This window comes from Penicillium pulvis, assembly GCF_028828015.1.
Source record: "Penicillium pulvis strain IBT 33274 chromosome Unknown contig_12_segment0_segment0, whole genome shotgun sequence".
NCBI lineage: Eukaryota > Fungi > Ascomycota > Eurotiomycetes > Eurotiales > Aspergillaceae > Penicillium > Penicillium pulvis.
In genome coordinates this window covers 3,421,062-3,434,719 of record NW_026643072.1, presented here as the reverse complement: position 1 = coordinate 3,434,719, position 13,658 = coordinate 3,421,062, and the positions used below count along the sequence as shown (strand labels likewise).

At 48.4% G+C, this 13,658-nt stretch overlaps 7 protein-coding genes across 7 annotated transcripts; 1 reads left to right on the top strand and 6 right to left on the bottom strand.

Moving 5' to 3' along the window:
* Nucleotides 1-520: 520 nt before the first annotated feature.
* Nucleotides 521-1,084, bottom strand: N7503_002497 (bZIP transcription factor; the record flags this gene model as incomplete). Its single annotated transcript, XM_057062044.1, has 1 exon — nt 521-1,084. The coding sequence occupies one exon, from the start codon at nt 1,082-1,084 to the stop codon at nt 521-523; it is 564 nt and encodes a 187-aa protein (XP_056926006.1).
* A 732-nt stretch (nt 1,085-1,816) lies between these two features.
* N7503_002496 (LYR motif-containing protein 2) lies at nt 1,817-2,393 on the bottom strand (the record flags this gene model as incomplete). Its single annotated transcript, XM_057062043.1, has 5 exons — nt 1,817-1,876; nt 1,944-1,967; nt 2,033-2,115; nt 2,177-2,234; nt 2,310-2,393. The coding sequence occupies 5 exons, from the start codon at nt 2,391-2,393 to the stop codon at nt 1,817-1,819; spliced, it is 309 nt and encodes a 102-aa protein (XP_056926005.1).
* A 466-nt stretch (nt 2,394-2,859) lies between these two features.
* Nucleotides 2,860-4,626, bottom strand: N7503_002495 (uncharacterized protein; the record flags this gene model as incomplete). Its single annotated transcript, XM_057062042.1, has 1 exon — nt 2,860-4,626. The coding sequence occupies one exon, from the start codon at nt 4,624-4,626 to the stop codon at nt 2,860-2,862; it is 1,767 nt and encodes a 588-aa protein (XP_056926004.1).
* Nucleotides 4,627-5,161: 535 nt separating this feature from the next.
* On the bottom strand, nt 5,162-7,468 carry nop7 (mRNA-binding ribosome synthesis protein NOP7). The gene is made up of 3 exons (XM_057062041.1): nt 7,400-7,468; nt 7,246-7,344; nt 5,162-7,183 (listed from the first exon to the last, which is right to left on the bottom strand). The coding sequence occupies exons 1-3, from the start codon at nt 7,419-7,421 to the stop codon at nt 5,292-5,294; spliced, it is 2,013 nt and encodes a 670-aa protein (XP_056926003.1). The 5' UTR covers nt 7,422-7,468; the 3' UTR covers nt 5,162-5,291.
* A 161-nt stretch (nt 7,469-7,629) lies between these two features.
* On the top strand, nt 7,630-9,135 carry N7503_002493 (GPI-anchored transamidase subunit GAB1; the record flags this gene model as incomplete). The annotated part of the gene is made up of 5 exons (XM_057062040.1): nt 7,630-7,771; nt 7,838-7,902; nt 7,959-8,161; nt 8,216-8,835; nt 8,897-9,135. The coding sequence occupies 5 exons, from the start codon at nt 7,630-7,632 to the stop codon at nt 9,133-9,135; spliced, it is 1,269 nt and encodes a 422-aa protein (XP_056926002.1).
* Nucleotides 9,136-9,238: 103 nt separating this feature from the next.
* On the bottom strand, nt 9,239-10,250 carry N7503_002492 (N-terminal L-serine N(alpha)-acetyltransferase NAT4; the record flags this gene model as incomplete). The annotated part of the gene is made up of 2 exons (XM_057062039.1): nt 9,239-10,047; nt 10,169-10,250. 2 exons carry the CDS (start codon nt 10,248-10,250, stop codon nt 9,239-9,241), a joined length of 891 nt encoding a protein of 296 aa, XP_056926001.1.
* A 429-nt stretch (nt 10,251-10,679) lies between these two features.
* Nucleotides 10,680-12,002, bottom strand: N7503_002491 (uncharacterized protein; the record flags this gene model as incomplete). The annotated part of the gene is made up of 7 exons (XM_057062038.1): nt 10,680-10,837; nt 10,888-11,033; nt 11,093-11,148; nt 11,208-11,489; nt 11,552-11,656; nt 11,731-11,877; nt 11,934-12,002. 7 exons carry the CDS (start codon nt 12,000-12,002, stop codon nt 10,680-10,682), a joined length of 963 nt encoding a protein of 320 aa, XP_056926000.1.
* Between the last annotated feature and the right edge of the window lie 1,656 nt (nt 12,003-13,658).

Genomic DNA, 13,658 nt, shown 5'->3' with positions numbered 1-13,658 from the left:
CATTTTCCAAGATCCACATAGGCGCAACGAAAGCAATGCGATTGGTCGGGCCTTTTGCCCGCTAATGAAGGTGGGTCTATATGTAGACTCCCCACATGTCGCTCAAAGTGGATATTGCAGAGCTCTGCCATCCCACACGGAGAGAGTTCGAGAACCCCATTTATGCAGCGGTGGCGATTTCTGCGCTTTTTGCAGTACACGATATGCCGATCACTAGGGTCTTAGTCTCCGGCATAACCTGATCTGATCACGCATAGGTGTAGCGGGTCTCGAATGATCACGATCAATCTTCAGCCTTATGTATCACGTTGTGATCCGTGAATGATCTTGTAGATAGCTCTTAGATTTGGTTGCACACGTAACAGAGTATATTGATGTGCCTTAGGTACCCGTGGACAAGAGCCTAGATACATCCTATTTTGGGTAATCCCGTCGATGACGTCACGACAGTAGCTAGAAGCTTGGAGATCTCCGCCACATTATTAACTTCAAACACAGAAAATTGACATTAGGCCTATAGCTAGTCCGCTTCAATGAATGTCTCAAAAATAGTATCGGGGTATTCGTCATAACTTATTTTCGGGGCCGTCATCGTCGCTGGAATAGCTTCAAGGGGGCTAGATTCCTGGCTGGCATCTCGGCTCGAATTCTCGGAGAATGTACTGACCGAGAATGTCGGTGATGGGCATTGGAAAGGGGCGTTATTAATTTGAGTGGCACGTTCGCTTATCATGGCAAGCTGGAGGTTGATTTGTGGATCGTCGCATCGTGCATGATCGAATATCGTGTTTTTCAGGTGCCAGACCTCTTCTTTTAGACTGGTCACCACGGACTGAAGGTGTTCGTGCTTCGCAGTCTCATTACTCAACACCTTCTCAATTTCTTGATGTTGTTGCTTTTTCTTCAGTCGACATTTGTTTGCAGCGATTCGATTGCGCTCGAGATGCTTGGCCCGCTGGGGGCTTGTACTGGCATGCTGGGAGGATCGCCGCCTGGAGGGAGCCGACTGGGGCGGGGAACATTGAGGTGCGAATTGATTGATCTCATTTAATGGTGGTTGTAATTTTGGCACTGGTTGAGCCATTGGGAATAGATCGGATTGCAATATAGGGTCGATATAAGGAAGCTGCGTCGAATCTGATAGGGATGAAGACATCTCGACGTAGAGAAATTCGAGAGCTATAGCTCTGAGACAGTATTATTTTTCAGAAACGAGATGTCGGGGTTCGATGGTGAGATGTTATATGTTGTGTCTGCAGCTTTGGACGTGGGGAGTGTGCGGAGAGGACGTGCGACGGGAAACATGTTCGACTTTATGGGGCCACCTGGGCAGGGTAAAGACAAAATTCTAAAAGATATATGCTCGTCATCAGCCGCGCCAAGTTTCATTTGTGTTATTATAAACAACTCGAAATCAAGATTCTATGATGTAAATTAAAAGCTTACAAAGATTAAGGTCTCGCCACATTGGCTCTAGCTCGGATATATCAACCGCTCAAGGGATCGCCATGGTAATCCTTGCTGATAACCGGGTTCATTTCATGCTCCACCCGCAAATCATATGACAGGTGGCTTCTTGGGCCGACCCTTCCACTTTTCCTTGGATATGTGATGTCAATGATTGGACAGAGACGCACATATCGTTAGGGATTATATAAACAGGACCTGGTCTATGATGCAATCCATCAACTGGCTGACCAATTTCCGCTTAGAACTAGCTGCGTTGCTAACCGAACGAATAAGATGCTTGGTCAATCATTGTTGGTACAGAATGTCTTCTCAAATAATAGATACTAATACACATATGCAAAGAGCGTCAACCAGCGACCTGCTCGTCAATATACCGCCTCATGGTATCAAACTCCGCTTTTCCTGTCTTGGTAACCAGTTAGCAAATTCCTCTCAACCTTTAGGATTTTGGAAAGAAACAAAGGTAGCCATACCGAAAGCAAATATCTGATATGTGGCTGTGCGTACCATTCAGTAATGACTCAAACGGATCACAATACGAGAAGAGGAAATTTCAACCTACCACATCCTTCACATCACGATGTCGCTCGAATTCCTGCCGAGCGTATGAATGTAGCTCACTTCGTGTTGTTGAAGGAGGGATTTCTAAATACTCGTGTAAGCTGGTGCCATGGGTGGGCTTAAGGAGCTCAAGGCTAGACCATACTATTCAAAGCTCGGACGATTTCGCGCCATAATGCCAGGACACGCTGTCTTTGGATGAACTGTGGATCCTATTAGTGGATTTCCGGAGATCTTCACGCAGTGGCTCATGAATGCATCTGATGCCGTCTACCTACATGGTCTAGACTGATGGCTGGCTTTTTCAGTTTCGAGGGTTGGCTGCGAGCAACGGCAGCTAATAAGCTTAGAGAGGACCTCATCGGTGCTGGCTCATATCATATCTGGCGAGAGACTTGTTCAATTTGATCGGAGGATTGTTTCAGCCTGAGTTTTGATGATGCGGCTGTTAGCTTGGTTTGAGTATCGAGTGCAGATGAAGGCGGTCGCATGAAATTGCGTGTATTTGTATTTCAGTAAATTACATGTCATGTGATCTCGCATCTGCAAAGTAAGGCCTATCGATACAAATAGCATGTTATATGAATACGCGACTTTGGATCCGATCGCCGGCATGAACGACTACTTGGGAGACAGATAAGACAATAGTAACAGGAGATCCGTCTACACGGGGTGTTCAGGAAATTAAAAGATTAAAGTGAATTCTAAAATAAAAATAGTAACTAGATGGATATCATATACACGAATGCACTGCACGTCGCACGCCCCGGTCAATTTCAATACCTCGCACGGGCTCGACTGTCATGGCGTACGAGACGCGAAAACCACTCAAGTTTCGGCTTGAGGATGTCTGTTCTTCATGTGTTGATTGTAATTCCAGGTCCTTGAAAAGCCTTTCTTACTGCGACTGCAGGAAGGGAAAGGACAGAGGAGGACTTCCTGCCGACGAGAACTACTTCCAAAGCCAGGCTGTTTAGCCGGAATCGGTTTCTGTGCCACCTTTGGATTCGAAGAGCCGGGATGAGAGACTGTGATTGGTGGAGGCGCCGGAATAACAGCTGGAACCACAACTGGAGCAGGATGGGGTTGTCGTGATGGTGACCGTGTAGCGCCTCTGGAGCTATTCCTACTTTGAGCTCTGCTTTTGGGTATTCGGCCTGAATCGATGTCGGATTCGTCATTGGTTTCGCTTTCAATATAGTCGTAATCCCAAGTCTTATCTGGGAGACGTCCCACTTTCTCAATGCGGCCTTCGTGGAATGTTCGGAATGTCATATCTTGCTCGAGTAGATCCGCACAACGCTTTGCGGCTCGTTTGACTGCGTTGGGTGGCAGGCCCACCATTGAAGCAACGCCCATGACCTCGCTCCAATCCCGTAGGGGAAATCGCTGCAACATTTTTAACATGAGTGCCCCTGAACGATCTATTGACTCTTGGTTTTCATCGACGTCATTTTGTGTGTTCTCGGGCTGTGGAGATGACCTTAAATTTGATACATCGCGTGAGGATTGCCCAGAGGATCGAATCCCTCGACCTGGCTTCCGACCGCGGGGTTGGCTTCCTTTCCGAGCCTTACGTCGGGATCGTGATCGTGATCGTGACCGTGATCCATCATCATCAGTGTCAGTGGCAGAGTCGTCGCTGTCGTACAAATTTCTGCCTCGATTCCTTAGTGAATGGTGCAGCCCCATTAACAACTGATCTAAATGCGAGATAGCGGTGCGCGAAAGAGGCAGTAATTTCTGGCGAGCGGCGATGTCGTCTTCCAAGCTGATTGGCATTTGTCTTCGTCTCTGATCATATTCACTTTTTTGGCCTTCAACTTTGTTTTCGTCGTTTGTTGTGTCACTATCAATCTCCATCGCGTCTGGATCCGGGCTATTTTTCTCTTCATGAAGTTCCGCGTTGTCATCGTCGCTCACACCGTCCCACTCGCGAGCCGTGAACCTTTCCCTGGCGGTCTTCATCATTGTTGCAATGACGCACTCTTCCAACTCGCCACTGGGGCGAGTATCAGACATCTGGAATTCGTTAGGGTCCTCCGGCTCGTCAAAAGCAGTTTCGCCTGCACGAGGAACCCAGATATCTGGCATAGGCCACGCTACCCATCTTTTGCGGAAAGCCTTTTCCTCTTCCTCTGAGACCCGAGGATCGCCGGAGTTGTCCTTTTGTTTGGGTTGTCGGTAAGCCACATAAGTATTGTAAAGGTGAGCAGCAAGATCTTGCGCACGAGAATCCATCAAAGTCTCGTATACATCACGCTCTGCTTCAATGGCTCTTTGGTATTTAGCTTGGGACTCTGTCCACCGATTTGGGCGCTCTTGTCCCGGCGGGAGATCTATCCCACGATGGAGGAAATAGGTTGTCTGCTGCGCTACTTCTTTAGATGGTTTCTTTTGAGATGGCCTCTTTTGACCGATCGGGGTAGAGGAAACCTTGGCAGAAACGATCTTCTTTTTAGATGTTTTAGCTTCCTCATCATCGGTTTCTTGATAAGAGCTGTCCGAAGCAGAGTCGTAATGGTCAACCAAGGGTTCTTCTCGGAGAATCAAATCCAAATGATCCTCTTCTTCATCGGGGATAATCTCGCTCATAGGTTCAGGCTGATGTTCTGACTCCGGTGTAGCATTCTGAGAGCTAAAACCGCCGAAGATCGATCTTCTGGGCCGGAGCGACCTCGATGACGGTGGATCGGCATCATTGCTGGGTCCGCCAAATAACGATCCACGCACTTGAGCTGACTGCGGTGGTAGTAACTGTGATGATGACGGTTGGTCTTCTGGAAATGAGGACATCCCTCAGCCCTGTAGTCGAATTATAGGCACGTTGATGAGGCGGATACTAGGCTCATGTCATATGCAGGTACCGGGCTTGAATAACGCAACTTGGACCGCGATGGGAATCAAGCATCACGGTAACTCTCGAAATACAGCTGATCTCAAAAGATTTGAACATATGGTATTGATGGTTGAAGATTGGTAGAAGATGAAGATCTTCAAAAATTCTCAAGTGGGACCATGTCACGTGATATCAACTATGCAGCAGCAGGTCTGCGACTGATATTCAATCACGATAGCACTCTTACAGGTAGATTACATTGGGGCATTAGAATACGGGGTGGTTAGGTACTATGTTTGGTGCAAAAAAACCATTAAATTCGATGGACATAAATTTTTTAGGACATGCATATACAGGGGACTTTCCCAGCCGCAAACGCCAACAAATAAGTACTCTTGATAGTGTGACAAATCGCTCGACTCTATTTCTCGCCCTTCTCGAGCTTGCGCCGCTTCGAGCGGAGCTTGGCAGCCTCTTCGGACGTCTTCTTGTTCGAGTGCATCATCTTCTCCAAAAGCTTGCGCTTCTTCCGGCTCATCATCATCTTCTGTCTCTCGAGTTCCTCTTCCTCCTTGCGCTTCTTGGCAGCCAGCTTCTTGGTCTGGGAGTTCTTCTTCTTGGATGCCTCATCGGTGGCACCCTTAGAGAAGGGCAGACCAGCAGCCTCAGCCTCAAGCTCACGCTGGTGCTGGTTGCGAGCGGCCTCATCATCGTCGTCCTCTGACTCAGATGCGGCTTCGTTATCCTCGAGTCCTTCAAAGTCCTCGTCTTCCTCAGACTCCTCGTCGCTGCCACTCTCGTCATCATCGGTGCCAGCAACATCCATACCACCATCGACAGACTCATCCTCAGACTCCTCAACAGCGGGAGCGGGCTTCTCATCTGCGGAAGCTTCCTCCATCTCCTCGTCGCTGTCTCCAGCCTCGGCCATCTCAGCCTCGCCTTCCTCTTCCTGGGAAGCCAGGGTAGCCTTGGGGTCGTAAGCACCACGGTTGGGCTTGACCCATGGGCTCAAGTGAGGAGGAAGAGTAGCACCAGGTCCGTAAAGATCAGGGCGGCAGAGCTTGCCCTCGTTGATGCAGTCCCAAACCCACTGAGGCTGGACGTAAGTACGGCCAGGAATGCGAGAGCCGGACTTGACCTTCTGGCTTGTGCTCTCGCCGGCAGGGATGGCGGGGAGAGAAGACTCTGGGAGTGGGGGACGATCGACAATCTGGTGGGTGATACGGGGATCGGTCTCATCGTGGGTGAAAGCACCATCGCCCAGCACGGCATCCCAACCAATACGCTTGCAGCCGAAAGCACGCAGGATGAACTCGATGGGGGCCTTGGGGGCCTCACGCGAAACGTAGAACACGAATGGAGCAAAGAGAGTACCTGCCTCGTTACCGCTCATGTCAGGCTGGGGGAGGGTGTCGGCTTCGGGAGCAGCGGTTTCGAATCGGTCGATCGCATCAGTGTTTTCCTCGGTTGTGTCCATGGTCTCCTCATCATTGTTCTGATCCAAGCCGGCGGACTTGATGACCTTGTCTACCTTGGCCTGGACAGCCTTGGAAACCTCCTTATTGGAGTCACCGTTGGTCTGGGGCTTGCTAGCCTCCAGGGCCTTGGGGACCTCACCCACGTTTCGGCCCTCCAGAGTGAAAGCAGCCAACTCGGCACCGTTTTCGTCGCTTCGGGTGTCGAACTTGGGAGGGTATCTCAAGCCAATGGAGGAGTATAGGCGGAAGTTGACGAAACCCAGCAAGGTGGTGTAGAAGTCGACAAAGGTAGCCATGATACGGTAGTCGACATCGCCATTGACACGCTGCACGAATCGGTACGGCACCAACCACATGATATCCTGGCCTTGAATAGTGGCTTGGTAGTAAATACCCTTGATTGACAGGAAGGATTTACGCAGCGAGTTAGTGGTAATCAGGTAGTGCTGGAACTCATGGCAGACGCGCTGGCACAGGGCAATGGTCTTGTGGGGAACATGGGTGGTAGAAGGAAGTGTGGCGAACAGGAAGAGCAGAGACAGAGCATCGTCAAGGTCGCGGAGGGCGTCAATGAAGGTCGGGTAACGCTCCTTGATGACATGGTCGAGAGTGAGCTTGGGGGCATGGTTCTTCTCCAGGCGCGCAGCGTCGCTGACTTCACCACGACCGAGGGAGCGAGCGATCTTCTTCGCAAGAGACTTCTGGTCACGGAACTTGTTCAGCAGCGGCTCGTGGAGAAGGTACTGGATATCCTTGGTGTAGTAGAAAGTAGTGTTTGGCGTCGAGGTCTTGGAGGCCTTCTTCTTGCTGCGAGGCTCACGGGGGTAGATTCCTTTTAATTTGAGTCTCAATCAGCATCACAACGTATGAGTCTATCATTAAAATCTTTCTTACCCTTGAAAATGCAAAGTCGACGGAAATCAGGCAAAGAAATCTGAAGTTTGCGCACGGCCTGGGTACGGGTGATATAGTTTTTGGCCGCGCCAGAGGTACCTGAGAAAAAAACTGTTAGCCGTGAAATGAAAGAAATTGAAAACGGTCAGCATACCCTTCTTCTTAATCTTCGCCATGGTGAATTCTGTTGGAGCTTTGAAGTTGAAGAATCCAAACAGTTTCTGCTGATAAGAAGAGGAAAAATTTCCAGATAACTTTTTTTTTCTGTCGGAGGCGGTCAGTTGGCCCGTGCGGGTGCGGGCGTCCGTGGTTCCAAGGCAACGGGAGTAAAGGGACAGATCAATGAGTTGATCCCGCCAATTCCACATCTCTGAACTCGCTGTCATGGCGGTAGACCGGCGCAAGGTTGCTGTGTTTGGTGCAGCCTTTGTGCTGCGACTACTTTTTGTCTGTCTTTTCCCATCGTTGCCCGACTTACTCACAGGTCGAGTGGAGGTCTCGACCCCGGTCAATAGCTTCAAGCGACGTACGTTATTTACCCCCAATGCTCTGATCGACTATCAACAGTACTGGTACTGACTTGGAACAATAGTTCAAGAAGGTCTCTTTCTCTACATCCGAAATGTATCACCCTATGATGGAGGTGTTTTCCACCAAGTAAGCAGATCGCAAGTGCTTCATTGAGACTCCAATTAACACCGATTGCACTGTAGGCGCCACTCCTCCTCCCTTTATTCGCTTTGCTCCCAGATGTGAAGAGCAGCCCATTCCCTACCGCCATATTCTACTTTTTTGTCGATCTAGTAAATGCGCATGCATTGATCTCCATCTCGGAATCGGGCCAATCGGTGCAGACCCGGCTACACTCAGCTATGCGAAAGCATATTCGTTGGGACGGAGTGTCCATTGCAGCTTGGTAAGTGCTATCAGATAACATAATAGGAAAATATGGGCCCCTAATCATGAACAGGTTTCTGTTCAACCCCTTTACCATCGCAACCTGCTTAGCACGATCAACGAGCGTCTTCACCACGACCGGAGTCCTTTATGCTGTCTCGAACGCCGTCGAGGGAAACAGCATCAATGCTGTGCTGGCATTAGGATTTGCGTCATACCTGTCTCTCTACCCAGCATTGTTGTTTATTCCGCTGGTGCTGCTCTGCTATGACCAACAAGCACAGTCATCCAAGGCCCCCAATACTGTGATGTTCTTTGTACAACATGGAGCGATACTTCTGGCTAGCGTCACCGGCCTACTTGGACTGTCATACCTTGTCACTGGGAATTTCTGGGAATTCCTGTCCGCTACCTATGGCTTCCATCTCCTGGTCCCCGATTTGACTCCTAATGTGGGTCTGTGGTGGTATTTCTTCATCGAGATGTTCGACTCCTTCCGGGAGTTCTTCCTGGGCGTCTTCTGGCTTCACCTAGCCAGCTACGTTGGAGGCTTCACTGCCCGTCTGCGACGACAACCTTTGTTCATTATCACTTCGCTGCTGGGTGTCTTTGCAATCTTCAAGCCATACCCTAGCATTTCCGATGCATCTCTTTACTTCGCGCTGCTACCTTTGTACAGGCACCTCTTCCCTTGTAAGTCTTGTCTTGACAGTTCAATGATTATCTTCGAACACACCAGACTGACCATGAACAGTGATGCGATACACATTTTTCGCAGTCTCCGCACTGCTTTACTCCAGTCTTCTTGGCCCCGCATTCTACCACCTGTGGATCTACGCTGGATCCGGCAACGCCAACTTCTTCTATGCGATTACTCTTGTCTGGAGTCTCGGCCTTTCCATCCTATTAGCCGACAGCATCTTCGCGGCTCTCAGAGATGAATGGGAGCAAGCCAACCCGGAGTCACAGGGCCAGGAAGTGAAACAAATATAATATAAGAAATGCTTGCATTTCCATCGCATCATGATCTCATTCATGCTCAAAAACTCATAGCACATAAAAAGCATTAATCAAATCCAACTCCAAATTTTAATCTTCACTTTAAACGCTTCGACAAAATCATATAATCAAACTCCTTGATCGTCCCATTCCGCAACTTCCTCGGCTGAGGCGAATACTCATCAACCACATACCCGATCTTCTCATAGAACCTGCACGCAACCACATTAGATCTAAAAACCGTAAGCATAGCCTTCTCCACTCCGACCGACCGACCAATCTCCTCCATCCGATCCATCAGCAAAGCCCCAAGCCCGCGCCCCCGGCCCGCTACCGTTAAATGGATTTCGTAGCAGTAAACCACCTCTTTCCCATCTTCATAGGTAACCATAAAAGACAAAAAGCCGAGAACACCGCTGTGCTTTTTGGCGTGCTCATCCGCGCTTCCTTCCAGACCGCCATTCGCATTCCCAAAACTTCTTGCCTTAATCTTCGGCTTGTCGGCTTTCTCGGTACCGGCACCAACATCGGCTTGCCGCATATCAGCCGAGGACGCGCAGTCGCGCAGGACTAGGTATTTCATATCCGGTAGTTTCATCTCCTTCCGCTTCTTAGGCCGAGACCAGCCCGCGCCGGAGGCAGCATAGTCTTCGCTGGATGTGAGCTCGACTAGATCTAGACATGCTTTTAAATCTGCGGTAGAGATGGTTGCGGCGGAGTAAACATCCAGCGACGTGTCGCTTGGCGCATTGCTTTGTTGCGGCAATTTTGGCAGTACTGGATCTGTTTCAGTGACTGGTTCGGTTTTGGTGGCTTGGTTTGGTGATGCATCTTTATGTGGAGACACGTGGTATGAGATGAAGTCTTGGATGCTTAGCGCGTTTGTACGCTCGACTAAAGGAAGACCTGGAGGGTTGTGATTAGCATGTATGTCATTACCGCTGGAATTTTAGAATAGAAAGCGCCGGGCAAGAACATTTGAAAGCTGTTGATTACATTGAGTGTTGTTGATAGATAGATTTCTTACTTTTTTGGCTGGAGACGCGTTGTGCAGACGTTTGAGATCGCCGGGCTTTGAGCTTGGTGACTCGGCCTTCTTGAGTTGGCATTTTGAGTTGATTGATGTAGAGATCTTTTTTTGTACTCCCGCCAGTACCGATTGTTTTGACCGAGTTGCGCGTCAGTGAATGGTAATGTAGAGGTTTGAGTGGGTAAAACGTGTTCCGGGATCGATCAATTCTGGATACGAGCGCTGACAGCCCTGGAGGGTCGCGTTGTTTCAATATTTATCACTCTTCAAAGGTAATTCCTGCTCGAAGTTCATCTTTGAACATGGAAATGGCTCTATATAGGCGATGAGGCACTGCTATAGGTATGTTTATCTCCCCGGTTCTGGCTTTGGCGATTCCTCTTATGCTAAGTAAACGTTGGAACTGCGGAAAATATATATTCAATTTCTCATACTTCATATATATATATCTACATATTGATTATTCAACCAGTAGATAAAATATCCAAATTACCTATAGGTCAAACATTTATCGCAGGCTAGCAGCATGCTCTTCAGCCCGGCGCTCAGCCTCCTCAGCTCCCAGCTCCCCAAAGACGTCCACTCCCCAGCGGAAGGGGTAATTGTATCGCGCGTTGCGGTTCAACTGGTTAAGGGCCTCAAACTCTGCGTCGGGAATGACAAAATCTACAAGTCTATTAGTCTCATGTGAAAAAAGTCATTCATTATCATCCTACCTTCGAAATTGGTCTCGATGCGCGAGGGTGTAACGCTCTTGGGCAGCACGGCAGAGCCCCGCTGGACAGCCCACGAGATCAGCAGCTGAGCGGGGTCCTTGTTAAGCTTCTTAGCAATCTCCGCCACAGTCGGGTCGTCGATAACACTGCGGGGCTAGAGTTAGTATGATGTAAAAAGGGCGATGTAAAAGGTTGACGGTCTTACCGTGGAATACCAAAGGTGTTGTTTCCAAGGGGACTGTATGCTGTAATGAGAATATTCTGCGAGGTCCCTTCAGTTACCCTGTTATATGAGAAGTAGAAAAGAAGAAGGTTCTTACCTTGTCCTGCAAGAACTTTGTCAGTTCTGGCTGCTGGAGGAAAGGGTGCGCCTCAATCTGATTTGTAGCGGGAACGATCTTCGCAGTCTCGAGCAGTTTCTTGGTAGCATCGATGGTAAAGTTACTAATACCAATACTACGAATCTTGCCTGCCGCGACCAACTTCTCCAGAGCGGCCCAAGTGTCGGCCACCGGAACATCGGCTATGCGGAATCGCTTCGTGACCGGATCAGTCGGTGTGAGAGTTTCGTTGGTGTGCTCAAAAGCGACAGGCCAATGGATCTGCAAATTTCACATTAATGAAAATTCTTTTATTGGTTTGTCTTGGATTGTTGATATCCTACCAGGTATAGGTCCACGTAGTCGGTTTGGAGATCCTTCAGAGTCTGGTTGAGGCCCTCCTCGACGTGATCGGGGTGGTGGTGGGTGTTCCACAGCTTGCTAGTGATCTAAAAATCGAAAGAGTATGTGTTAGCCGCCATATAAAGCCTTTGAATGTACTTGTAGAAGTTGGTCAACTCACAAAGATGTCCTCGCGCGGCACGCCCGACTTCTTCCAGCCATTTCCGACCTCATTCTCATTTTGGTAGCATGCTGCAGCATCAATGTGACGGTACCCACTGCGCAAAGCGTGCTCAACTGCTTTCTCGACTTCGTGGGGCTTGGAAAGCTGTTGCGCATGAATAAGTTAGTTGCGACGTTGCTAGAGGGCTGGAAGCAACGTACCCAAGTACCGAGACCGACGGCCGGGATCTCGTAGCCCGAGTTAAGCTTGTAGGTACGCCCGAGAGACATTGTGATCAACAAGATGAAGATAGAGGGAAGAAAGCTCTGCTCAGTCAGAAAAGAATTGTAACTTCTTAATAAACAGAGGGAAAGTCGGAGAAATCGCGATCTATTTATTTTCGACGCCTGCCCCTCCCAGTTTTACCCCTCCCCCTCCACGCCAATAGAAAGTCATAATTGAAAGACTCTGACACGCGGTCTGTTGATCTCGTGCTTTTTGAAAAATCCTGGTACTCGTCTACCACATATTAAGTGGATGCCATAATGTATTGAGTGATCTTAGCTTCGGATTGCACAATTGCTGGGCCCCTCAGTGGATACCGAGCTATATAAGGCCCGGCAGTTAGCTCATCCATGGTTGGCCGCCTCTCATTTACATCTCCTCGTAAAGAATGTATGTCTTTTTAATTACAAGCACAATTTTGGAGAGTATTCCCCCGTTCACGGTTTTTGTTTTCCATACTACAACGAATACTGGAAGAGTAGGTGTGACTTGACAACGATTTAAAAAGACTTTCTTCGAATATACTTGGCAGGATGAAAGACCACGCAGTGTGAAGAGGGGGACTTCTAAAACAGAATCATAACAACAGAAGCCTGCTGGAGCGGACATTTCCTACTCTACCAATCTGATGTTTTTGACATGAACGGAACATTCTTAACATAGCTGAGGACAGTCGACTCGAAAATAAATTCCTCAACATTGACAATGATGCTGTTTCTGCAGGGGACTAGTTGTGCTGTGTCCTGCGCTAGATGCTTAGGAAATAGCAGTGCTTTTCGCTACCATTATCATTGTGTCCGTTTCCGCGTACCACTGGGGTATTGAAGAAGACACCCTGCACAATTCAATTGGACCTTGACTGTATGCCCATGTGCATACAGTCCGCCGCCAAGGGAGAACTAGAGTGCCGAATGAGTGAGGTCAGGAACACTATAATAAAATATCACAAACTTATTCACACACTCTGACTGGCTGCATTTAAGAAGCGCAGTATTCGAGAATCAGAGAGCAACATTACCAAGTACATACTCGGGTATCTACTCGGACATCTATTCCGTAGCTGCCTTGGAAAGTGAGGTACTCAAGGGTGATGCCCACTGCGCCGCTTTTTTCTAGCTAGTAGTGTATTTTTAGTGTTTATCTTGGCCCCGTTGATGCATTATATTACATGTTGACATGAATCAAGCGAGATGATGCGATGTTCTCTAATACTTCGGATACCAATTTTTCTTACTGCGCTATTTTGATAGCGGGTAGTGAGGGTGTTCAACTATTTTGTGGTGTTCGATTAAAGGGGTCCGTAAGACAAATGAGCCAACTGGGATGCACTAGAACCTTAAAAATGCATTTTAACCTCAGAGCTGGGCATGCAGCCAGCACAGTTCGAATCTCTAAATCATGAAGAATTTAGTACTAGCATACTAACGTGTTGACATGTTGTATAGCAAGAGAAACAGTCCTGCTCAGATGTTAGTTCAAAAATTAGGTATCAAGTCCAGTTATTTGGTTCTTTATCATCCCCACGTCAATACTCAGTATAAATACATCATTACTTTTTTTGAACTCTTCTTATTGCATTGGAAAAAGACCAATCTTTTTGTTGCTTATATTGAACGAAAATCCGTACCTATGTGCGCACCCAATCGCTTCTTCACCGGGAC